General features: G+C 42.6%; 1 protein-coding gene across 1 annotated transcript in view; it reads left to right on the forward strand.

Annotated features, from left to right (window-relative positions):
- Positions 1-5,318: 5,318 nt before the first annotated feature.
- Positions 5,319-27,204, forward strand: part of TMEM170B (transmembrane protein 170B) — a 32,671-nt gene continuing 10,785 nt past the window's right edge. The window contains exons 1-2 of the mRNA XM_052649471.1: positions 5,319-5,415; positions 23,280-23,450. Of these exons, the coding sequence (XP_052505431.1) occupies positions 5,319-5,415; positions 23,280-23,450 (268 nt within the window). The remainder of the gene's footprint in view (positions 5,416-23,279; positions 23,451-27,204) is intronic.

Here is a 27,204-nt window from a genome sequence, read left to right on the forward strand (position 1 = left end):
GGGGTGTTCCCTGATTTCTGGCAGGAATGTAACTGAGCCATTCCTTGACTGGTACATTAATTCAATATCAAAAATCTGCAAGAAATCATACAACTTCCACCTGCATTAATTCAGTTTGGGTTTCATAACCCTAGCCATTGGAAAATTGTCAATTCACTTAAAAATATAGGCTTTCAATATAGTGAGTACCATTAGCTTTATCAAGGCAAACACAAGTTAAATGCAAGGTATTAACCTAGAGAATTGTGACCTTATGATCTTCAAATCTTACAGATAACTCTTAGCATAGAATGTTATTTCAGATAAGAGATGCCAAAGAAATGCTGATTGAATTGAACTGAAAAGCAGGGGAAAAGTTGTCTGGCTATCAAAGTACATTAACGCCTTGGGGCTTCCTTGCTGTGTCTTACTTTCTCATTTCCAGAAATCAACACTTAGGTTCCATTTTTAAAAATTACAAGAAACAAGAAAAATGCTAACTTTTCTATGAAGCTTATCTAGTTGTTCATTCAACAAATATTTGATGAATACCTTTTGTTAGACAATGTCCCAGGTTCTGAATATTTTAAATGCATGCTACCATGTTTTAAACAATAGTGTGTAATGATAAGAACCTCAGTGATTCCATGAAAGCTAAACATTCCTGACGTGAGTTTGATGAGCTGCTGTTTAGAAAGTTTACCATTAACCTGACATTGAAGGTAGTCACATTCTCCAATATCACTAATTATATAATGTCAACTCTCTTATTGGTAACCATTAGGTAACTTGCATCTTCTCACCCAGAACCTTAACAGAATGCAGTTGACAGTGAGTTAAGGAATTCAGAAACTGGACTGCAAAGTGGTGTCACCTCGGTCAAGTCAACTCTGCAAAATAAGTTTCCCCTGTCTGCAAAATAAAGTGAATTTAAAAAAATGGTAAAGCCTCTTTTGTCTGATATTTTAAAATCTTAAACTAAGATCTAATTAATTCTAAGTCCTCAGAAGAAAATCACTCCACATTATGAGTTTTGGCTCAGTTCCTATTCAGTTCAGTCGCTCAGTAGTGTCCGACTCTTTGCGACCCCATGAATCCCAGTACGCCAGGCCTCCCTGTCCATCACCAACTCCCAGAGTTCACTCAGACTCACGTCCATCGTGTCGGTGATACCATCCAGCCATCTCATCCTCGGTCATCCCCTTCTCCTCCTGCCCCCAATCCCTCCCAGCATCAGAGTCTTTTCCAATGAGTCAACTCTTCACATGAGGTGGCCAAAGTACTGGAGTTTCAGCTTTAGCATCATTCCTTCCAAAGAACACCCAGGGCTGATCTCCTTTAGAATGGACTGGTTGGATCTCCTTGCAGTCCAAGGAACTCTCAAGAGTCTTCTCCAACACCACAGTTCAAAAGCATCAATTCTTCGGTGCTCAGCCTTCTTCACAGTCCAACTCTCACATCCATGCATGACCACTGGAAAAACCATAGCCTTGACAAGACGGACCTTTGTTGGCAAAGTAATGTCACTGCTTTTGAATATGCTATCTAGGTTGGTCATAACTTTCCTTCCAAGAGGTAAGCGTCTTTGAATTTCATGGCTGCAATCACCATCTGCAGTGATTTTGGAGTCCAAAAAATAAAGTCTGACACTGTTTCCACTGTTTCCCCATCCATTTCCCATGAAGTGATGGGACCAGGTGCCATGATCTTCATTTTCTGAATGTTGAGCTTTAGGCCGACTTTTTCACTCTCCACTTTCACTTTTACCAAGAGGCTTTTTGGTTCCTCTTCACTTTCTGCCATAAGGGTGGTGTCATCTGCATATCTGAGGTTATTGATATTTCTCCTGGCAATCTTGATTCCAGCTTGTGCTTCTTCCAGCCCAGCGTTCTCATGATGTACTCTGCATATAAGTTAAATAAGCAGGGTGACAATATACAGCCTTGACGCAGTCCTTTTCCTATTTGGAACCAGTCTGTTGTTCCATGTCCAGTCCTTTTTTTTTGTAAAGGTGTTTTGTTTTTTGTTTTTGTTTTGTTTTTTGGTGTGGACCATTTTTAGAAGTCTTTATTGAATCTGTTACAAGATTGCTTCTGTTTTCTGTTTTAGTTTTTTGGCCCTGAGGCATGTAGGGTCTTAACTCCCTGCCAGGGGTCGAACCCTCACCCCCTGCCTTGGAAGGTAAAGTCTTAACCACTGGACTGCCAGAGAAGTCCCCCATGTCCAGTTCTAACTGTTGCTTCCTGACCTGCATATAGGTTTCTCAAGAGGCAGGTCAGGTGGTCTGGTATTCCCATCTCTTTCAGAATTTTCCACAGTTTATTGTGATCCACACAGTCAAAGGCTTTGGCATAGTCAATAAAGCAGAAATAGATGTTTCTCTGGAACTCTCTTGCTTTTTCCATGATCCAGCGGATGTTGGCAATTGGATCTCTGGTTCCTCTGCCTTTTCTAAAACCAGCTTGATAATCTGGAAGTTCATGGTTCACGTATTGCTGAAGCCTGCTTTGGAGAATTTTGAGCATTATTTTACTAGCATGTGAGATGAGTGCAACCGTGCAGTAGTTTGAGCATTCTTTGGCATTGCCTTTCTTTGGGATTGGAATGAAAACTGATCTTTTCCAGTCCTGTGGCCACTGCTGAGTTTTCCAAATTTGCTGGCATATTGAGTGAAGCACTTTCACAGCATCATCTTTCAGGATTTGAGACAGCTCCACTGGAATTCCATCACCTCCACTAGCTTTGTTCGTAGTGATGCTTTCTAAGGCCCACTTGACTTCACATTCCAGGATGTCTGGCTCTAGGTGAGTGATCACACCATCGTGATTATCTTGGTCGTGAAGCTCTTTCTTGTACAGTTCTTCTGTGTATTCTTGCCACCTCTTCTTAATATCTTCTGCTTCTGTTAGGTCCATACCATTTCTGTCCTTTTTTGTGCCCATCTTTGCATGAAATGTTCCCTTGGTATCTCTAATTTTCTCGAAGAGATCTCTAGTCTTTCTCATTCTGTTGTTCTCCTCTATTTCTTTGCATTGATTGCTGAGGAAGGCTTTCTTATCTCTCCTTGCTATTCTTTGGAACTCTGCATTCAGATGCTTATATCTTTCCTTTTGTCCTTTGCTTTTCGCTCCTCTTCTTTTCACAGCTATTTGTAAGGCCTCCCCAGACAGCCATTTTGCTTTTTTGGATTTCTTTTCCATGGGGATGGTCTTGATCCCTGTCTCCTGTACAATGGATGCCTGAAAGGAGATAAGGGAAGAGATCAGGAATGAAGCACTCTAATCTCCAGGAAAAACTAGCAGAACAGGTCTTCAGATAGTTAGAGCCTTTCAGAAGACTTTATGAGCCCAGTTTCTTGCACATCTTCACCTATCTAGAAAAGCACTAAAATCGTTAATGGAGATATCTGCTCCTTGTGACTAGCAGTAACTGTCTGCCAAAATGTGTGCTTAAGTGCAAGCATCCTCTTCATGGAAGTCACATACAGTGACCTTCCCCCACCTCTTCAGAGCAGTTCCTCACAGTTATCTGAGAGGCTGTCTCCCGGGCTATAGTCTTCATTCTGCCCCAGATGAAACTTAACTTACCATTCTTGGGCTGTACATTTTTTTTTTCACATAAACACAAATACATAACTATACATACATATATATATATACATATATATATATATTAAAGCAGTCACCAAAGAACACTGTTTTACAGGTGATTCACCCTTTCTGCGTTTTGCTCAGCAAAGAGCTTTGGTGTCCTTGGCAGATTTTCCTTCGCAAAAGGATGTGGAGGGGTGGCTGCCTAGTGCATATGTTTTTATTACCCAAACTTAATAGTTTTCAAAATAAATGGTTTCAAACTTGAAGGAGTTTAGTTTGTTGTAGCTGAACTTTAGACAGTTCCTCCGCCTCCCATGGACATGAAGATAGGCAGCTAACCATAGAAGTGAGATCTAGTTTAAGTCCTGGATGGGGAAGGGGGTGGAAATAATAGAGACGTTTATAATTTACATACAAAGAATACTGTCACGGAAAAAACAGAGCTAGCCCGCTTCTTGAGTTGTGGGAAACCTGCCCAGTCCCGGGCACCGTCGGTGATTTCAGATGGGGGGAACCACGCGAGGCCCAGGGTCTTCCTGTAGGAAGAATCCACTGGATGAATCGTTAAGTGGGTCTGTTTCAATGGCCTTCAAATATATTCTGCAGGTCATCTGATGCTCTCAAAAAAAAAACAAACTCGCAAACTGACATATTTCAAATCTTTTGAGGTATTTACAGTTAAAAAAAAAAGTTGTACTCAAACCTTTTTATTCAAAGCATTTCATTCGAAACCAAAGACGTGAACCGTTACTGAATCCACCTGTGGGAGCTGGACACTGAGCTTCCCGCAGCGTTGGGTCCCTTCCGCAGCCCCAGGCCTAGCGCTCCGGGTACCGCGGGGCGGGGGAGTCTCCCAGGGCGCGCGCCCGCGGCCGGAGGGCGGGGCGGGAGGCGGAGGGAGGGAGGGAGGGCGTGGAGGCGGGTCCCTCGGAGCGTCCAATCAGCAGCGAGGGCCGGCGGTGGCGCTAGTGACGTAGGCCGCGCTCCCCCCCGCCCCACTGCGGGGCCGGCTCGGCCCCGCTAGCCAGGCGAGCTCGCGCGCTCGAGACGTTGCAGAGGGCGGGGTGGGGAGGAGGAGGAGGAGGGCTTCGGGGCCGGCCGGCTGTCGGAGGGCGGCGGGTCGCGGGAGTGAGCATGCGCGGTGGCTGCAGCGAGGGCGGGGCGGGCGGGCGGCGAGGGGGCCCGTGTGCGCGCGCACGAGCGGCCCGCCGGCGGCCGCGGGTGGAGGGGGCGGGTCCTCGAGTGTCGGCGGCAGGAGGGTGGGCAGGTGGGCAGGCGGGCGGCAGGAGGGGCCGCGGCCGCCGCCGCCGGCTCGTCCGCGTCGCGGTTCTCGTCGTCCTCGCGCGGTGATGCCTCGGCCCCGTCGGGGGCTGCACCTGCCGGCTGCCCGTCACCCCGGCCCTCGCGGCGTGACCTCGGCCTCCTCACGCGCGCCGCGCGGCCCCTGACAGGCCGCGGCCTCCACAGCGCCCCGAGTCCTCCTCGCTCGCGGGCCGCGCGGGGAGAGCGCCCGGCCCCCGCCCCTCGCCGGCCGGCCGTCCTCAATGTCTCCCCGGCGGGGAGGGGGCGGCCTGGGAGACGCGCTGATCGGCCCCCCGGCGGAGGCCCGGCGGCGGCAGCAGCGACCAGCCCAGCGCCCCGAAGCCTCCCCCGGCGGCGGCGGCGTTGGCGGCGGCCTGGAGGAGCCGCGCACCCGCCGCCGCCCCCGGAGCCCGAGGAGAGGGCGGCGGGCGCCCCCCGGGGAAGATGAAGGCGGAGGGGGGCGACGCCTCCATGATCAACCTGTCGGTGCAGCAGGTCCTGAGCCTCTGGGCCCACGGGACGGTGCTGAGGAACCTCACGGGTAATTGATGCGCCCGGTGGGGAGCGGGACGCGGCGCCGCCCCTCGCCTTCGGGATCCCCCCGCCGCCCCGGCTCCGGAGCTCGCGGCCCCCGGTCCCGGCGTGGAGGATGGGAATGGGACCCGGTCTGTGCCCGTTCTGGGGGCGCCGACTCCGGCCCCACTAGCGCCCCCCGCCCCGGGGCTCCAGAGTGGCTGCAGACAGTCCACGACCCCCGCCTCGCTCCCTCCCGCCCTGCCTCCGTAGTACGCGCGGCACTGCTTTAGCGCCGAGTCTTAGTGCACTTAGCCTTTATTTATGCCCCCCCTCACCTGCATACAGACACACGCGCGCGCGCATACACACACACTTCCCCACCTGCATACACACACGCACACACACGCGCTTCTTGCTCTTGCGATCTTTTTCTGATTTAGCTCTTTCTAGCAAATCTCAAGTCGAATGCAGGACTTAAATTACCAGCTCGCATTGATCAGTTTGGTTCAGTTGTTCATTTTTTTTGGCGATATAAATGACTCCTTAAGTAGATTATATTAGGTCACGGGCTGGACCAAGGTCTAGCGCGTTCTAAGCACTTTTTGCTTTTATCGTATGTCTTCTTCTTCTATCTCCTTTTGTCTCTTTCCCTCTGCCCATACTGCCCCTGTGACATTTGATAATTTTGTGTATTTCCCTTCACAAGTCAAGGCTATCAGGAGGGAATTGGACTTAAAATGTTATAATAATTAACATCAATTTCTGGTTGTAAAAGTGAGCCATAATACTCAGACTTTAAAAATCGTATTTGTAGGTCTGCTTTGTGAAGAAACTTCTGGCTTGGTTACTATAGAAATGCTTGTCTTATACCCTGAATTTAAAACATACCCTCTAAAGACAAGTGTTCACAGGAAAGTGATTTCAGTTGCGGTTTCATGACCCCTCAGTGCCTGCTTCTCAGTGAAAAATCTTACAGACATACTCAGGATTGAATTCTTGTATAAGACAGCTAATTTTGATAGAGCATTAGTATTTCAAAATGCATTATGTTAAACTGGTTAAGAGGATGACGACTATTTTATAAATATAACCTGTCTTGATAGGATACATGATATTATAAAATCTAGCATATATGGAATTCAGATATTCCTAGAGAAAAATTGAGGGCTGACTTTAAAGGCATTGTGTGTCGCAGGTCAGGAACATGTTTTTAGTCCTGAAAGACCTAAATTGACATAAAACCATTTTATAATTCAGTTGAATTTTGAGATAGACCGTTTTATCTTACTTAGGGCTTTCCTTGTATTTGTCCACTGTTAATATTTCAAATGTTGTGAAATGAAAAGGATTTGAGTATATGTATTTATATCTGTTAATGACTGTCTTAGCTCATCAGGGGATATTTAGAGAAAAGTAACTTTGGGAACCACAGAGTAAATGTAACTTAACCTCCTGGCCAGAGTTAACAATATTTTGATATACTTAAAGATTCTGAATCATTATAGTGGCTTACAGTTCCCATAGGTCAACCATTAGGTTAACAACAGTAGTCTCAACCCACGGTTAGCTCTAATTATCTCCTTATGTAATCTTAATAATCATCAGTTTCTCATTGGACTTTGCCATTTTATAAAGGATATGGGATATGCTGAATATCCAAAACCAGGACTCAGGTGGGACTGAGGAGCATGGGAACCTCTTCTAGGAAATAAATACAATCTCGAGTATGCAAAATTCTGTGAAAATGGAGAAAACAGATTAGAAATAGGCTTCACCACCAGGTGAATGTACCACATGTTAGGAACGGCATCACTGCTAAAAAACGGACTCTGCAGGTGGTGACATTCTGATGTGGCTCCTTGTGGCCTTCTCCATGCTGGTGACCTTCCTGATCCCATATGCAGCTTGATCTTTAGTTAAGAGATGTTACCTGCAGTGCCATTTAGAACTCAGTCTATTGAAAAGAAGTAGTCAAACCCGACTTGTGAAACAAGATAACTCCTGTTTCTTGAATGCCTGCTATGTATCAGGCACTTTACAAATAATTACTTCTAATCATCAGAATACAGTAGATTTACAAAGAAGCTCAGGGTGGTAAATTAAGTTGACCCACATCATGTAGCTCTAAATGGTTAAGCGGGTCTGAAGCCCTGGTCTCTGCCTGCAGAACCACTCCTTCTCCCTTTCCAAGCTGCTTTAGCTACTTCTCTGTCCTCCTCAAACGAGGTGAATTACTCGCTTCATCCTGGTACTTCTGCTCCTTGTACATGCTTTTGTTGTTATGTTTTCAGTTACATTTTCTGTTTTATTCGTGTCTTCGAGACTGTGAGCTTTCTGAAGGTTGGGTCCTTGCCGTAATTACGGAATTCTGGAATCCTAGCATGTTATATCTGGCACATAGTATATGCTCAATGCATGTGTTTTGAGCTTTTAAAACAATACTTCACAGATGCATGATTAAAACATTCTGGTTGCCTTATTTTTCAGCTACATCTGTTGGAGTGACTGTGCTTTTAAGGAGGACATAAGGTGTTTAAGCAATTTATGGAGATAATTGTCATACCTTTAATACATACAAATGCTATTTTTGCTGCTAGTTGCCATTCTTTCATGTGTTTTATTTCATCTTTTCAACCATTTTGAGAGAGGTTAGTGTTTGTCCTTTTATAGATTCAGACATTGAAGCGTAGAGTGCCTTGCTTGGATCAGGTAGCTCATAAGTGAAAACTGCTACTTTTTCAGATTGTGATGACTCATATTAAGTCAGAAGGCATTTTTGTCATCATCATAAACTTGGAAATGAAACTAGAAAGGAGCATAGTGTAGAACCAGGCTGATGTAGATTTTAGATCTAAAGACCAGCTTTTAGAAACTAGTCTTGTGAATATATTGCTTTGATAGAAATACATGTTTAAAAAGTGATAAGAACTAGAAATTAGAACTAGATTAGCATTTTAGAGATAGAAGTTATAAAGTTTGGTTACTTCATTTTAGAATTACTGAAATAAACACTGCTGGGACCAAACAGTCATTTTATGACCAGGGACAGGACTAGAACTGATGTTCACTGACTCTCAGTTCTGTACCTTTTGCTTTTATTCCACATCAGTTCTTAACTCAGGCAGGTCTGACAGATGATAAATCTTAAGGCACGTAAAAGTCGTTGTGTAAGTATTCACCCCAAATGAGCCCAAGAATGGGTGAATGGAACTAAGTTTTTCCAGAAGTAAAAGATACTGAATATTGTAAGATATTGACTAGTGATAATAATAGTAATAATCTTTCTAAAATGTTAAGTTGCCATAGTCTCTGTAAAAGTTAGTGACCCATATTATACATCTAGTTTTAGAAATTATACCAGTTTCTGTCTATGTTTTTCTCCTTGCAGGAAGACAGTAGTATGGGGATTCCGTATAGAGATTAACCCCTAGAGACCCTATCTTTGTCACTTAGCAACTGTTGCCAGGGTTCTCTTCTGTGTTTGCCACTTCCCAGTGTGTGTGATTCTCAGGATTCCCAAATTGTTTGTTAACTGTATGTAGGTTATATGCTTATTCAGCTCACTCAAGTAGAGAGATACGTGGTTTCCTTCCTTCTCAAGAATTTTTTTCTTTCTCTGAATACGTCCTGAAGCCCTCCTCCTTGCCACAACTTAAAATTAGAGTCAGTATGTATATACTCTTTCAGTTTCATGGTTAACCTGACTTTTAAAAAATGATCTACAGTGAAATGTATCCTTTGGCTTTATGTTTATTTTCTTCCCAACCTTGTGTTCCCACCCAAGTTTGGTTGCTAAGAGTTTAGAGAATTTTTTTACTTAAAAAGAGGCAGGATCCTTAGACCCCTGGATAAACACAGCCCAGTTGGTGTTGGAAAATGAATAATTGGTCCCCAGGAAAAAAAGCGAAGGTAGGCTGCACCCCTCTCAGTGTCAGCAGCAAATGTGGGAGCTGGTGCTCTCTGCTCTATTGATACAAACACCGAGAGACTGGGAATTAAAACTGGAATGAAGATCAGAGGTCTGTATGTGTGTTTATAAAATATACGTGTGCTTATGTTCACTGTATACATACACACTATTATAGTCCCCCTTTAGACTTTGTAGTTGCTAAGCCACTTTAGTGTTAATCGGATTATCAGAAAAAAAGAGGGAAAACAACTTGGTATGTGCTGTGCATATTTGTAATTGTTCACATCTCATACTGGGCTTCCCAGGTGGCCTAGTGGCAATCTGCCTGCCAAGCAGGAGACTGGGGGTTCGATCCCTGAGTCAAGAAGATCCCCTGGGGCAGGAAAAGGGCAACCCACCCCAGTATTGTTGCAAAGGAGATCCAATGAACAGAGGAGCCTGGTGGGCGCTACAGTTTGAGGGGGTCACAAAGAATTGGACAGGACTCGATGACTCAACAGCAGCAGCACCTTGGGCTTGTGCAGCCGGCACCTTTCTTTGGCGGTGCTCCCAAACAGGTTTGCGTCCCTCGGTGTTACCCTGTATTGTAATGTCCCATTCCTAAATGATCTATGACAGCCGGTGAGTTGATGTAGGTAAAATGATCTCAGATGTCCACTTACAGATATGTTTTGAAACTGTAGTGTTTTTAAAAATTATTTATTTTAATTGGAGGCTAACTGCTTTACAGTATTTTAGTGGTTTTTGCCATACATGAATGGCATGAATCAGCCACAGGTGTACATGTGTCCCCGATCCTGAACCCCCTCCCCACCTCCCTCTCCATCCCATCCCTCAGGGTTGTCCAGTGCGCCAGCCTTGAGTGCCCTGTCTCACGCATTGAACTTGCACTGGTGATCTGTTTCACGTATGGTGATACACATGTTTCAGTGTAATGTAGTCTTAAAGACAGTGTGCTACGTTTCAGTATTTGTGCCCGGTCCTCAAATTCACTTTTTCTGAAAACATGAACAATCCCTTATTCTTTTGTGGTGCTGAGCTAATTAATAAGTGACTTTTTTACTCTATAGGATTTTGTCATTTGGAAGACCTGGCTGTATATCTTGATCAAGAATGAAGCCACTATCATTTTTCTTTTTTTTTTTGAAATTTTCTGGTATACATTTTATTAAGAATAGACTTTTTAAAGCAGTTGAAGGTCATAACAAAACTGAGAGGAAGGTACAGATATTTCCCCATTACTCCCTGAACCCACACAGATAAGGCCTACACCATTATCAACATCCCCCCACGACAGCCACTATCATTTTTCAAAACTTAGAATTGTCATCTTCAGGTTTTTACTTTCTTAATTCCCACCTCATTATCTTTGAATGATGCATCTGTATCTTCTGGCAATACCGTGTCCGAGGTCCAGATATTTCTTAAACCTAAAGCAATTTCCAGATAAGTCTTGAGACTATGTGGGCTATGAGTTTGATTCTTGAATAGTTAACTATCAGAATATAAATGCATTTCTCTTTTCTTGCATAGTGATTGGAAGGAATGACCAGAAAAGTAAGATAATTCACAAAGAGGACTTGGAATAGCTGGAGACATTTTTCCTGTAGAAAGGAATCCTGAACAGAAGAGGAAGGATGAGGTAGAGATGGGAAAGAGGAATTGGAATCAGGGTAGGAAACTGGTATTCAGAATGGTCAGAGGTAAGAGGAGAGCCCAGAGAATTCAGAACCACTGAACTTACCTTAGAATCAGATGAATAATTCTAATGAGGCCCTGTTTACTGAACACCTACTGCATGTCAGGTCCTGTGCAAAACATTTTGCATGCATTTCACTTCCTATAATCAAAGTGGCCCTATAATGTATTGTTTCATTAAATGTATGTAGAGGATTTATACTAAAAAGCAGCATCTAGCATTTTCAAGGGTCAGTCTCATTGGGTATTTCTTGATCTTGAGTGATTTGCCAGTCTCTGTGGTAAACACTGATAAACAAAAATGAAAATGTCAGTCATCCATAAGTTGTTCATAGTGTAGAAATGCTAACTAACCTTCAGGTTGATAGTACTCTGGTGGTTTGTAGAGTTCAGAGAGAACCAAATAATGGGACTTGGAAGTCAACAGAAGAGGTAGAGAGTAGAGAAAGAACGTGTTTAAGGAATGATGGAGATGAAGGAGAGGATGTTACCTGCTTTTAGGATGGTTCAGGATACTACCAGGTTTTGATTAAATTTAAAAGTATAATATTACTCTTGGGTATTATGTATAGTGAGTCCGTTTTCACTTTAAAATTCTCTCCCTGTCCCTCCCCTTCCATGAATGACTGTAATCCAGCATGGCTTCTAAATCTTGCTACATGTCATAGTTACTTTGGGCTGGTTAAGGGTACAGTCCATAGCCCCAGTCCACTGCTATGATTCGAATTAGGACCCTTGAGAACATAGTCTAGGAAGGTACATTTTTAACTAGCTCTTGAGGTGATTTTTTGGGGGGCTTCCATGGTGGTTCAGATGGTAAAGCGCCTGTCTGCAATGAGGGAGACCCGGGTTCGATCCCTGGGTTGGGAAGATCCCCTGGAGAAGGAAATGGCAGCCCACTCCAGTAGTCTTGCCTGGAGAATCCCATGGACGGAGGAGCCCGGTAGGCTACAGTCCATGGGGTCTCAAAGAGTCGGACACAATTGAGTGACTCCACTTTCTAAGGTGATTTTAGTATTGAGAGCTCAAGGATTGGGAACGCCAACTTTTTAAAAATTAAGCTTTTTTGTGATATTTTAACTGTCTTGTGATATATAATGCAATCTAAATTTGGAGTGTGTAGTATAGCTAAAGATTTATTAAAATTTCAACATAAGTGACTCATTTCCAGGAGGATGCTATAACCCAGTTTTTTAAAAAGTGACTGCCTTTTAACATTAGAGGATAATATTGTGTGTTTAGTCACTCAGTTGTGTCCAACATTTTGTGACACCATGGACTGTAGCCCGCCAGGCTCCTCTTTCCAAGGGGATTCTCCAGGCAAGAATATTGGAGTGGGTTGTCATGCCCTCCTTCAGGGGATCTTCCCAACCCAGAGGTTGAACTCAGGTCTCCCGCATTGCAGGTGGATTCTTTACCATCTGAGCCACCAGGAAAACCTGGAGGGTACTATTAGAATTTATCTTAAAAAAAATGTTTTATTTATATGAGCTGTTAGCAACAGAGAAAAATTCTTATTAAATGGTATTTTAAAAGAAATCCTAAGCACTTTAGTTATATTTAATCTGAAGTTATATTTAATCTGAAGTTTATATATATGGGAGAACTAAACATTAATAATGTTTATGTAAATACTTACATGATGTGCAGGTATCAGAACTTGCCTCCTACTAGGATGAATTGGATCCTGCTAGACTTTTGTATGCAAATGAAGGGTCTAAAGAAGTGATAGGATCCTTGAGTTTATGAGTCAATAAACTGAGTTTTATCCTTGAATGCTATTAATTTGCTCTTATACTTGAAAAACCACATATTTAACCAGGCCTCTGTTTGCTCATTTATAAGACCATCCAATGACAACACTTTTCATGCTGATGTTAAAGGAAAAATGATCTAAAAATATTGAGTTAAGAAAAAAGTTGAGAGATTTTATTGTGAGTTGAGGAAAACATTTACCCATTTGCATATAAATTTGTTTTTTTAATCTTTAAGCTTTCTTTTTGAAGTGGGGCTTCAGACCTTTAATATTGCTAATTTGTAGAGTGAGGTTTGTTTTTGTTTTAGTTGCTCCATGGACTGTAGCCCATCAGGCTCCTTTGTCCATTGGAGTTCTCAGGCAAGAATACTGGAGTGGGCTCTCATTTCCTTCTCCAGGGGATCTTCCCAACCCAGGGATCAGACCTACGTCTTCTTCATTGCAGGCGAGGATTAAGACCTAGAAAACTCTTGGTGCTCTATACACCATTTAATAATTAGTTTTTAGAATTGGGCTTTCTTAAAACTTGATTTAGGAAACTCTGGATTCAGTATCTGAAGATCCTTTCCAGTTCTGAGATTATCGTCTTTGTTTGTTTTTTAACCTCAGTGGAGCATGACTGCTTCCTCAACACTGCTATCATCCTGTCAAAGGTGTGACTCTTCTTACCAGGCCTGTGCATTATTTGTTTTCCCCATTGTGCTTTCATTAATATCTTCTGATCTGTCCTTCATTTGGACTCTTATTTAGATTTAACTTTAGAAATTTGTTACATTGAGAGTTTCATTAGAAGATATGCTCATTGATGTAAAGAGTTCCTATTTCAGTCTTCAGTGTAAATATCCCTTGGAAATACTGTATCATGAAGTTGTAAAACATTTTATCAATCCCTGAAAAGATGTTTTTTTTAGTTCAGTGACTAACTCAAACAAATATATTGTTACTGATTTTTTTGGGGGGGTAGGATGTATAATTTAAGATGCTTAAAGGTGTATAAATAATAACAATAGAAACTATTGTTTATTGTTCTAATTTCATAATAGACTCAGATTTTGACATTTGATCCTATACATTTATAACTATGTAACTAATCAGTTATGAAAAGAGCAAATTGGCATTTTTTAGGAAGATGGTGCTATTTTGGAACTATTTTAAATAGCCTTGAACTGATTTTTTAAATAAAAAATGATGTTCTGTTTTAAAAACTTGTTTTTCTAAGAATTTTCTTTTTTCTGTTCAATGATGAGTACTGTAATTTACAGTTTAAAATTGTATAATTAGTCGATAAAAAGATAATTTAGTTTAAGTAGGTAATAAACAGTATTGTGATAAGCTCTGAGAGAGGCAGTATACTAAAGTAGCTCTTGAAGGTGTCACAATTAAAATTTCAAACTAATGTGTTTGCCCCTTTTTAAGAAGTAGAAGCAGACAGCTATTAAATATCTATCATAGCTTTAACTTCTGCGTTAAATGAGGCTTCAAGTGAACAAATGCAGCAGCTTATTTTTAAATCAAGTTAAAATATTAGAGTGATTAAGAATAAGAAACAATATATTTTAACTTTCTTTGTTGCTCATTGCTTTGTGGAGAGTTAGGTTCTCATTTCATGTTACCCTGCTGTCTGAAGAGCTTCCTTTAATATGCCATGTAGCACAAATCTGCTGGCAGTTAATTCTCCCAGTTTTGTTTTGTTTTGTTTTGTTTTCTGGAAAAAAACTTCATTTCACCTTCAGTTTTGAAAACTATTTCTCTTGAATATAGGTCCTGGCTTTGCAGTTTTTTTTTCCCTTTTAGTCTTTTGAAGTGTTAATCTAGTTTGTCTTCTGATTTGATGATTTCTGATGAGAAGGTTGTGATACTTCTTAATCTTTGTCCCTTGGTAATATGTCTCTTTCCTCTCTTTCTTTTTTCCCTATTTATTCTTCAGTATTTCCCTTTATCTTTGGTTTTAGGTCGTGTTACGGTGGTGTATCTAGGTAGGATGCTTGTGTGGTTTATTTTTGCTTTATTGTTTTTTACTTCTTTTGGGTGGTCTTATCTTGCTTGGGGTTCTCTGGGAGTGTTAGATTTGTGGTTTGATATCTTTCATCATTTTTAGGCTTTTCAGCCAGTATCTATTTAAGTATTTTTCTTCTGCGTGATCTCTTCCTTCTCCATCTGGGTCTCCAGTTACATGTATGTTAATACCATTTGAATTGTTGCATAGCTCTTGTATGGTTCCTCTTTTCCCTCCTCCTCCTTCCTTTTTCTCATTGTATTTCAATTTGAGTAATTTCTGTTGGTCAACCTTTATGTTCGCCGATAGTTTATTTTTTACATTTTTTATTGAAATATAGTTGATGTACAGTGTTGTGTTAGTTTCAGGTTTACTGCAAAAGGATTCAGTTATACAGATATGTTGTTTTTTAGATTATTTTCCATTATAAGGTACTATAAGATACTGAGTACATCCCTGTGTTATATAGTAGGTCCTTGTTGGTTGGTTATCAGTTTTGTATACAGTAGTGTATATATTTTAATCCCAGACTCCTAATTTATCCTTCCCTCTCTTTCCTTTTGGTAACCGTAAGTTTGCTGTGTCTATGAGTCTATTTCTGTTTTGTAAATAAGCTCATTGGTATCATTTTTTGTTAGATTCCATATATAAGCAATATCATGACATTTGTCCTTCTCTGTCTGGCTTAGTTTCCTTAATGTGATGATCTCTAACATTATTTCATTCTCTTTATGGGTGAGTGATATTCCATCGTGTATATACACTTCATCTTTTGTATCCATTCATCTGTGAATTGAAGCTTAGGTTGCTTCCATGTCTTGACTCTTGCAAATAGTGCTGCAGTGACGAGCTCACCTAGTCTCAGCTCAGCTGTGTCGAGTTTACTGGTGAGCCCACTGAAGGAAGTCTTCATCTTTGGTATCATGTGTTTTTGTTTGTTTTTTGTTTTGTTGAGGATTTTTTTTTTCTTGAGGATATTCATTTGACTTTTTCTTGGACTTTCTGTCTCTCTGCTGAACCACCCCCATCTGTTCATTTGAGTTGTTCACCTGTTCTATGACTGTCTTTGACATATTGGTTATAGTTAAAGTCCCTGTCTGCTCATCTGAGTCTGATCACTTAATTTTTTGATGATGAATTGTTTTTCTTATTTTTGAGAGTGTCTTACACTTTTTATTGAATTAAGGCCTTCACATGTATAGTGACTGTGGTGAATCACATTTGTGCGTGGAAATGGGCCTCCTCTGCTAGCCGCGTGGGGTTCAGGTTCATTTAACTGACTCAGGAGTGCTCCGAGTTTGAGCTTTCTTGTTAGTGGTTAGGCTTCCAGTTCTCCAGAAGGTGGTGTTACGCATTGTGCATGGGGCACGGGCCAGTGCTGCGGGGTCGTTGCGGTGTTAGTGCTGTGTTGCCAGCGTGTAGCCATCTCTGCAGGCCCACGACCTGCCTGGGAGAGATTTTCCCACACATGTTCCCCCAGTCACAGCCTTGCTGCTCATTACTTGGTGTCAAGTTCTCGTCAGTCTCCTGCCTGAGATCTTGAATTTCCAGGGAATGCTTGGTAGAGGCCAGTGGAAGAGAGCTTACAGGGACCCTGTGCTTTCCCATGTCACTTACTCCAGGCTAACAGGTTAACCACACACCTGAACTTCAACTTTCAGTTAGAATTTCAGCTGATCTTCTTTCCCGCTCACATTGTACCCGTTTGTTGCTCCTGTGCTTTGCCACAGGAGACCCTTTCCCTGGAGGGTCCCTCTTTGGAATTCATGTTACTGTGTTATCTTGCAGGGTCACCTGACTGGTAGGCTTAAAAAAGCTGTAATTTTGTAGTTTATCTTCTTCTCATTGTTAGGGTAACAATGACATTCCTTATAGTAATGATTCAAACTTGTATCTAATAACAGAATTGTTTTAGTAATCATAGATTTAAAATTTGACAAGTCACACAGTTAGGAAGATTAGAGATACTAAAAATTTGAGATTTACTCTTTTTTAAAAACACGTCCCATAATATAAATGTATAGGTGATCTTCATATTTTTCTACTTGACATTTTCTTGCCTTTAGCTTCTTTACTGTTTGCTGCTCATCAACATTTGAATATATTGCAGATGTACCGAATATATTTCCCATGTTGCCATACCTGATGGCCTGTGCTCTATTCAACTGTGTCTGTAGCAGGAATCGGAGAAGCCAGACATCGCACCTCCTCTGCTCCATCATCCAGACTGTCAGCCAGTCCAGATATTTCACATTCTTTTCAACTCTCTGGCCATTGCCTAAATCCAGGCCTCAGTTTCTCTTTGGATTCTTGAAACATTCTGATATTCTCTCATCTCCATCTAGTCCCCCCTCTCCCATATCTGCCAGGATATTCAATTTGTTTTAAAAGATAAATGTGACTGTATCAGTTCCTTGTTTAAAGTCTTTCATTGGCTCATTATTACCTTCAGCCTTTGTGATGAAATCTATATCTTTAGGGTCTATAAGCAGCCTCCCCTCTGCAACAAAAGCCTCTCTGGTCCCAGCCCACGTTGTAATCCAGAGCATCTTCTCTCGGTATTTCTTGGCAGTAGCCAAACCAGAGGTTGTTGGGCCTGAGAACCAGCCAGGCCTGAGAACCATGAGCCATTCTCCACCCCCCACCCTCGTCCATCTCCAGTATGTTTTATCATTCAGTTCAGTGGTTCAGTCCTGTTTTTATTAACAATTCAGGTGGTAACAGATTCTCTTGGGATCTTTCTTGATGTTTCTTCCTCTGGTTCTTTGTCCCTGTGGTAATATGTGCCCCGTAGTCAGGTGGTTGTTAGGACTCGTGGATCATACTCGGCCAATCCCTACGCTAGGTGATTCTCAGATTATAAAGGCATCATCTCCCTGAAATTGAATGAGCCGCCAGTGTGGGACACATCCCCAAGACAGAGAGATCTCGTGTCAGAAACTAGGGGGGGCATTTGCCACACCTTAGATTTGCTGGAAGCTTGCGATAACTCAGTTTGAACACAGATTAGTTAAACGTGCAGTGAGGACCATTTCTGTTAAGAAGAGAGAAACTATGAGCAGCTCCCAAGTTCAGTCTTGCTGGTGTATTCTAGTCACCTCGAGACTTACAGTATGTTGACTACATGAAGTGTTCGGTATGCTTTTGTTAGGAGGGTGAGATCCGCTTTAGAGGATTAAAGATTATATTTAGTGTTTGTCTAGAAAGATACGTTTTTGTTGTTTTTATGCCTTTGGGATTTTTTTTTTTATAGGTCCCTCGTGTGTAACCTTAGCCTAGAGCAGTGATTTCTGTCTTTATTGCATGTCATGATTGATTAAAGGCATTGAAAACAGAGTTGTTTAGGTCCCCCATCTAGAGATAGTTTTAGCTGCTCTGTGGGTAATTCTTGTGAGCAGCCTGGGTTGAGAAGCACTGGCCTCACAGAGCATCTTCTCCTTTGATGAATTCTAGAACGAAAAACTATTTTTAAAAGACAGTGTATCTGCAGTAAAACAAATAGAACTTCAGGCTGGTTGCTAAAACATAACCAGTGAAGCGTAAAATAATATCACGCATATCCTCTCTTATTTTTAGAAGATAGCCATTATTTTCTGTTTTTCTCTGTACCTATTATTTTTAACAAATATGGGGTCATACAATATGTACCATTCTTTGAATTGTTTTTACTTGGTTAAATATACTCTAGAGAAATTCATTTCCCAGAAATAATTTTGTCCAAGGATTAAAAACAAAAGCACAGAAGATAATTTCTAGTGACTTGGCAACCAGGGCTGATGAGAGATCCAGACTGGGAGCGAGGCTATTTCTAGTATTGCTTGAAGGCTGAAACAGATCACAGCTCCCCTGCTTCTGATCCCACTGAAGGTAAACACACACACACACACAAGAACAAACACACACACGACAAGAATGAACACACACACATGACAAGAACGAACACACTCATACACACTGGAACAGATCACAGCTCCCCTGCCTCTGATCCCACTGAAGGTAAACACATACAGACACGCGCATACACACGCGTGAACAGATCACAGCACACACACACACACACACTGGAACAGATCACAGCTCCCCTGCCTCTGATCCCACTGAAGGTAAACATACAAACACACACACACATACACACACACAGTTTTACTGCAGATACACTGTCTTTTAAAAATAGTTTTTCATTCTAGAATTCATCAAAGGAGAAGATGCTCTGTGAGGCCAGTGCTTCTCAACCCAGGCTGCTCACAAGAATTACCCACAGAGCAGCTGAAACTATCTCTAGATGATGGACCTAAACAACTCTGTTTTCATCCCCTTTATCGAGGCCGTGATTGAAGGGATGGCATGCTTCTGTTTTGTAGAGTGTCTTTTGATTTTTTTTGTTCCGTATTTTGTTTAGCACCAGCAGCAGCCTCCCTCTGGCTTCCTCCTGTCCTTGCTGCTCAGTTGCTGGAAGTGCAGGTTAGGTGGGGCATGAGTGGCAAGAGCAGAGTGGACCTCGGGGTTGTTCATGTGGGCTGTGCAGTGCACTCCGACTGAAAAAAGGTGGTCCCCCTCCTCCTGGCCTCGGCACCTCTTCCTTCCCTGGGGCTCTGGGGCATCTGTCTTTGCCTGCAGTTAGTTCTCCAGGTGTCCTGCATTTGCAGAAGTCAGGCCTTAGACTTGTTTACCCAGGTCTTCAGAGGCCCTCCCTGTTCACTGATGGGGTGGTTGGTATTGATCTATCAGGTAATTTAAAATAGTAGTAGCAACATGCAACCTAAATTAATTCTGGATATTCTGAGCAGCATTCAGGTTTTTTTTTTTTTCTGTGATAAATAGTGTGATTTAAAAAAAACATAAAAATAAATTCGAGTTTAGGTAGTCTGTGCTCCGGAGAAGGCGATGGCACCCCACTCCAGCCTGGAAAATCCCATGGACGGAGGAGCCTGGTGGGCTGCAGTCCATGGGGTCGTGAAGAGTCGGACATGACTGAGCGACTTCACTTTCACTTTTCACTTTCCTGCATTGGAGAAGGAAATGGCAACCCACTCCAGTGTTCTTGCCTGGAGAATCCCAGGGGCGGGGGAGCCTGGTGGGCTGCCGTCTGTGGGGTCGCACAGAGTTGACACCATTGAAGCGACTCAGCAGCAACAGCAGCAGCAGCAGCTTGTGCTCTGTCTGCTTGAAGGGTAATCCTGGCCTGATGCTTACAGGCCTGTTTGAGATTCTGCCTTTTGGTTATATCACTCTTTGATATCTGGGGATTTTATAAGACATTAGACTTAAAGATTTTCCTTATTACTAGGCAAATTTATTGTTGAGGTCAATAGCTGTATAGTCAGTAGGCAGACAATATTACTTAATAATGTCAAATAATTCCTGTTCATAGTGTTACATACAGTCAAGAAATTTTTCACCCCACCTGCATGACAAGGACAACAAAGAAAAGTGCTTTGGGGGCTCAGTCTGGTAAGAAGCAGGCTTGGGGATCAAGGCAAATGCCTGATTCCTGCCTCCTCTTATTAAGAGCGGGTGCCTGCTGCAGATTCTTCCCTCATCTCAAAGCTCCCTTGATGAAAACCTCCCCACCCCCTATTTTTGTTCTCTTATATTCTCACTTTGTTAGATTCACTCTGAAAAGTTATATCTTTTAAAATACAAATATCTGGGCAAATTAAGCGCTTTTGTCTTTAATGCACTTACAAATTGAAGCTATTTGTTTGGGAGTGACAGCATGAAAGCATTGTTTCCCTGAAAGCTGAGAGAGAAGCCTCTGAAAGGCAAGCTTTGTCTGTTTTTCCTTAATCATGAGCGTCTCTCTGTTCTGCCATAGAGAAGCATGTATAGTACTTTAACACAGAGATTTATCAGATTTCTCTTGCTTGAAATTATCAGTCCATTCTAAGTGTCAATTCTTACGAATTTGGCAGGGTGAAACTGATTTTTCTTTTTCTTTTTTATAAAATCTGTTTGCTATATATCCTCCCTTTTAAAAATTCAACCTTTAATTTGGAGATAATTGTAGATTCCCATGCAGTTGTGAGAAATAATACAAAGAGAACCCAAGTGGCCTTTACCCCAGTTGAAAAGTGAAAGTGAAAGTTGCTCAGTTGAGTCTTGACTGTTTGCGACCCCGTGGACTATACAGTCCGTGGAATTCTCCAGGCCAGAATACTAGAGTGGGTAGCCATTCCCTTCTCCAGGGGATCTTCGCATCCCAGGGATCGAGCCCAGGTCTCCTTCCCATCCCAGGGATCGAGCCCAGGTCTCCCGCATTGCAGGCAGATTCTTTACCTGTTGAGCCACAGGGGAGGCACAAGAACGCTGGAGTGGGTAGCTTGTCCCTTCTCCAGGGGATCTTCCCGACCTAGAAATTGAACTGGGGTCAAATGGCAGTCCACTCCAGCACTCTTGCCTGGAAAATCCCATGGAGGGAGGAGCTTGATAGGCTACAGTCCATGGGGTCGAAAGAGTCAGACACGACTGAGCTACTTCACTCCTGCATTGCAGACGGCTTCCTTACCAACTGAGCTATACCCCAGTTACCCAGTGGGAACATCTTGGAAAAACCACTGTGTAATATCAAAACAAGGATGTTGACCTTGATAATATCCACCAACCTTTTACAGATTTACACCTGTACTCATATGTGTTTATATTTAGTTCTTTACAGTTTTACCACTGATTTATGTGTACACCACCACAATCAAAATACAGAACAGCTCCATTGCTGCAATGATCCCCTGTGTTTGTACCCACTTTAAGACAAGAAGTTGCCCATTTCCTCTGCCCCAAGTCCCTGGCACCTACCACCCTATTTTCTGTTTCTGTTTGCTTGACTACTTTAGATACCTCATAGAAGTGGAATTTACCAGTATTTGTCCTCTTGTGCCTGGTTTATTTTACTTAGCATAATGTCCAGAAGATTCATACATGCTGTAGCATGTGACAGAATTTTCTCCCAATGAATAATATTCCATTGTATATATAAACCTTATTGTTTATTACTTCATCCATCAATGAACACTTAAGTTGCTTCCACCTCTTGGCAATGGCGAATAATGTTCCTGTAAGCATAGTTGTGCAACTATCTCTTTGTGATCTTGCTTTAATTCTTTTGGATCTATACCCAGAAATGGAATTGCCGGATCAAATGATCATTTGTTTTTAAATTTTGGAGGAACTACCACACTGTTCCCGTAGCTGATGCCCTGTTTTACATTCCCACCAGCAGTGTATATCTGTACTCCAGTGATGTTTGAGTAAACAAGTTTCAATTAATCCATTTTTGTTCTCTTTATTCATGACTTTTTTATTGCCCTTCTTTTTCACTTGATAGAGAGTGAACAAATAGCGCAAATAGCAGATGAGATATTTTGCACTGCAGAATGTTTGCATACCAAGGCGGATCCTCAAGGTGACATCTAAATATTTTGGAGTCAGTTCTTTCAGCTATAAATAACAGAAACCTTACATGGGCCAATTAAAAAGGATTGCATTACAAGGAGATTTTATCACATTGAATCTAAGGGTATTAACATGGCAGGGCTGTATGTAGCACTGGAATAAGGGATTTGGTTGTCTCTTGCCTTTGATGCTTCTGTTTTTCTTTTATCCTGTTATCATGGGTTTGATCACGTGATGATGAGATGCCTGTTCACAAAGCCTGAGCCCTTCAGGTTCAGCCTGAAGGATAAAGACTGAGGTGCTCTGTTTGGTCCCAGCTCAGAGTTCCTAGGGGAAGGGGCTGAAGGACCCAGTTTGGATCAGTGGCCTGTCCAGATGTTCCTCCCCGAAGGCACGGTCAGGGGGATGGAGTCAGCGTGAGGACAGGCAGTCTCCGCAGGAACTGTGTGCACGATGGAGGGACAGGTAGCCAGAAAGAAAGGGAGTGGGTGCTAGAGAGAGACCGAAGGGCATGCCCGTCGGGTGTCTGTAGCTGACTTCAGTTGAAAGCAGTTGAGGCCACATTGATGAGTTCTGGGTAAGGACCACTATATGACCTGAGACAAAGCACGTAAAAAATTCTGATGATTCTTTAGTATACAAAGTTGAGAGCCAAGAGGGAAAGGACCTGCACTTCTTAAAATCGTAAAAGACAAAAATCATTGACTCACATCTGGAATTATTTGAATTAAGGGGTAGTTTTTTTTTTTTTTTTTAAGGTCTAGACACTTAGTGTAGAAAATTATATATCAGACAGCAATTAATTAACTTATATAATTTATTCCAGGAGATTTGCAAACAAGAGGGTGTATCAGAGAAAATAATAGAGCATAGCTGTGTCATAGGGACATTTAGAGGAAATTGGAGTGTGGCTTTGACCTGGTGAAGTCATGGAGGTTGATTTCCCCGTCAAGCAGTAGTAATGATGATAATTGTTAAAATTTATTTAGTACTACTATGTATCAAGTATTGTACTGGGCATGTTTGTATCTATGATCGCTTTTAACCTTCATCCAGGCCATGGGTGCTCACGCTTTGTTACACTGGATTTTTCCAGGATGTTTTCCAGCACAGTTTTCAACGCCTTGACTTCCCTTTCAGAGATGTGGTACTGGGTCTTCCTCTGGGCCCTCTTCTCCTCTCTGTTCGTCCATGGTGCTGCCGGAGTGCTGATGTTTGTGATGCTGCAGAGGCATCGGCAAGGGAGAGTCATCTCCGTCATCGCCGTCAGCATCGGGTTTCTGGCTTCCGTGACTGGAGCGATGATCACTAGTAAGTGGATGCTGTTTTAAGAATGTCATTTTATATGCAGGTACAGTTGGGGGCTTTTTCATTATAGGTTATTCTGCGCGTGTGTGTGGGTGCACACGTGCGTGCTTAGTCACTCAGTCATGTCCAACTCTTGGCGACCCTATGGGCTGTAGCTTGCTAGGCTCCTTTGTCCGTGGGATTTTTTTTTTATAGGTTGTTACAAGATATTAAATGTAGTTCCTAGTGCTACACAGTAGGTCCTTGTTACCTGTTTTTCCTAGAGTAGTTTGTTAATTCCAGGTTTATTGCTCCCCCTGCTTTCCGGTTTGGTAAACATCACTTTGCTGTGTCTGTGAGTCTGTTTCTGTTTTGTAAATAAAGTTTATTTGTACCATATTTTAGATTCCACATCCAAGTGATGATATATGATATTTGTCTTCCTCTGTCTGGCTTCACTTAGTACATTGATCTCTAGTTCCACCCATGTTGCTGCAAATGGCATTATTCCATTCTTTTTTAATTGCTGAATAATATTCCACTGTGTGTGTATACCATATCTTTATCCGTTCGTCTATCAGTGGACATTTAGGTTGCGTCTGTGTCTTGGCTATTTTAGATAGTGCTGCGATGAACACTGGGGTACATGCATCTTTTTTTAATTAGAGTTTTCTCCAGTTATATCACCAGGAGTAGAATTGCTGAATCATGTGGGGCCTTCCTGGTGGCTCAGATGATTAAGAATCTGTCTGCAGTGTGGGAGACCTGGGTTCAATTCCTGGGTCAGGAAGATCCCCTGGGGAAGGGAATGGCAATCCACTCCAGTATTCCATTATTCCCGAGAATCCAGAATTCCGGAGAATTCCATGGACAGAGGAACCTGGCAGGGTACAGTCCATGGGGTCGCAGAGTCAGACACTGCTGAGCAATTAACACACACACACAAGCTGTATTTTTAGTTTTGTAAAGAACTTCTGTGCTGTTCTCCTTGGAGAAGGCAGTAGTGACCCACTCCAGTACTGTTGCCTGGCAAATCCCATGGACGGAGGAGCCTGGTGGGCTGCAGTCCATGGGGTCGCTAGGAGTCAGACATGACTCCACTTTCCACTTTCATTCATTGAGGAAGGAAATGGCAACCCACTCCAGTGTTCTTGGCTGGAGAATCCCAGGGACGGGGGAGCCTGGTGGGCTGCTGTCTATGGGATCGCACAGAGTCGGACACGACTGATGCGACTTAGCAGCAGCAGCAGAAGCAGCAGCATGCTGTTCTCCATAGTGGCTGTCCCAGTTTATATTCCCAACAGTGTAGTAGGTTTTCCTTTTTTCCACACTCTCTCGAGCATTTATTATTTATAGACTTTGTAATAATGACCATTCTAACTGGTGTGAAGTGATATCTTATTGTAGTTTTGATTTGCATTTCTCTAATAATTAGTGATGTTGAGCATCTTTTCATGTGCCTGTTGGCCATCTGTATGTTGTCTTTGGAAAAATATCCATTTAGGTCTTTTGTCCATTTATTGATAGGGTCGTTGGTTTTTTTTTAATATTGAGCTTTATGAGCAGCTTGTATATTTTGGAAATCATTAGCAAATGTTGGTCCCATCATTAGCAAATATTTTCTCCTGGTCCATAGGTTGTGTTTTTCATTTTGTTTGTGTTTCCTTTGCTATGCAAAAAGCTTTTAAGTTTAATTAGGTGCCATTTATTTATTTTTGCTTTTGCTTCCATTTCTCCGGGAGATGGATCGAAAAAAAAGATTGCTACAATTTATTTCAGAGAATGTCCTGCCTATGTTTTCCTCTAGGCATTTTATAGTATCCAGTGTTACATTTAGGTCTTCAATCCATTTTTAGTTAATTTTTGTTTGGGATATTAGAGAAGGTTCTAATTTCATTCTTTTATATGTAGCTTCTCAATTTTCCCAGAACCACTTATTGAAGAGACTGTCTCTTCTCCATTTTATATTCTTGCCTCCTTTGTCAGAGATTAACTGACTATAATCGTGCACTTCCTTCTTAAACACGAGTTGTTACGACATGAATCTCCCTTGGCCTGCTAGGAACTGTTAGCCACTTTATGGTGTCCTCCAGTTGTCTGGAGGTTTTTTACTTCCCTGCCTCATGTGTGTGTTCTGCAGGCCCCAGGTTCATGCCCTCTGACCTTCACCTCTTACCACAGCATTGAGGCCCCAGCTCTAGCCTTAGGTTCTGCTGTGCTAGTTAAGCCAGGACTTTGACGTGTCCTGTTGAGCCTGGAGGGGTCTCAGCCGCTTCCTTCGCATGGTTCTGCTCGACACTGGGTGCTGCCGTCTGCTGCCGTGGTCTCATCACCACCAGCAAACAGTAGTGCTTCTGTTGCTGGTCACTTGGCCTGCTTCCGTGAGGTCTGGGCAGCTGCCTGCCACCACTGGATGTGTGCAAGACCCTCCTTAGCTCAGAGATGAGAGGAAATCTGCTCCTACCATAGCTCTGTGGCCTCCCTCCTCTTGTGGCACAGTCACCTTTCCATGGAGTGATCAGTGTGCCTTGCCTGAGAACAAAGCCCTGTGCCCGGGGCTCTGGGTCTGCCCTGGGCACAGCTGTGGGAAGCAGTGAGCAGTCTATTTTCTCTTCCTTTCTTCATTTACTAGTCTTGTGTGTCATCTTGTGTTAGGTTTTTTTGTTGTTGTTGCTGTATTCACCTGTAACTTTCTCGTATGCTGCTTCATTCCCTTTGCCATAGGGTTTAAAACAAGCAATCAGGTTTAGCTGAAGCACCAAGTGTACAGAGTGGAGTAATGGGAAGTTCAGCTGTGACAAGCCAGATCCTCAAAGATCCTGGAAGGTCAACCAGAGTTTGGACTTTATTCTGCAGGCCACAGAAAGCAAGTAGATATTTTAGAAAGGGATTGGCAAGGGGCAGAGCAGTTCACTAGGAAAATTTGTTTTGTGGCTGAATGTAGAATAAATATATGTGAAGGAAGAACCAAAAGGCAACTCTGAGAGAGCAGGGACCTTGCCTGTCTTCATCACTGCTGAATCTCCAGCAATAAAACAGCACCCGGAATGTAACAGATACTCAGGAAATACTGGTTGGTTGGATAGATGGACATAGTGAGGGAGGAAGCATAGAGGCAGGAAGAAGAAAGTGGAGGAGGGAAGAGGGGCCGGGGAGAAAGGGAGGAAAAAAGAGTTGAGGCTTTAATTTTTGGTCTGAATTTGAGGCTGGATCTGGAATAGGCTGTGGCAGTGAGATGGAGGAGTTGCTGCAAAGACTGTCACAAAGGGGAGAGTGCAGATGAGTCGTTGGTCGCTGTGGAGACGTACGAGGAGACCTGAAACGGGATGGCTCGTGTTTTTGATGTGGCTGCTGCTGTAACTGTGGAACCGTGAGCAGAGGCGGAAGGACGAGGGAACAGCTTGTTCAGAAGCCGAAAATAGTGTGTGTATTACACGTGTGTTTATTGATATAAGTCACTGTGAACGTTTAAAGAGAACATTATTCTACTTCGTGTATCTCTAATGATGGGTGGGTGGATTACTTTCAACTCAGTCAAGAATAAAACATACTAATGATTTTAGAAACTGTCATATTTAGAATTCCTTACAGATATGTCTGGCCTCCCTTGGTGGTTCAAACTGTAAAAATTTGCCTGCAATGCAGGAGACGGGCGTTTGATCCCTGGGTTGGGAAGAGCCCCTGGAGAAGGGAATGGCAGCCCACTCCAGTATTTGCCTGGAGAATTCCATCGATAGAAGAGCCTGCAGGCTGCACAGTCCATGGGGTCACAAAGAGT

The sequence above is a fragment of the Budorcas taxicolor genome, chromosome 11 (assembly GCF_023091745.1).
Source record: "Budorcas taxicolor isolate Tak-1 chromosome 11, Takin1.1, whole genome shotgun sequence".
NCBI lineage: Eukaryota > Metazoa > Chordata > Mammalia > Artiodactyla > Bovidae > Budorcas > Budorcas taxicolor.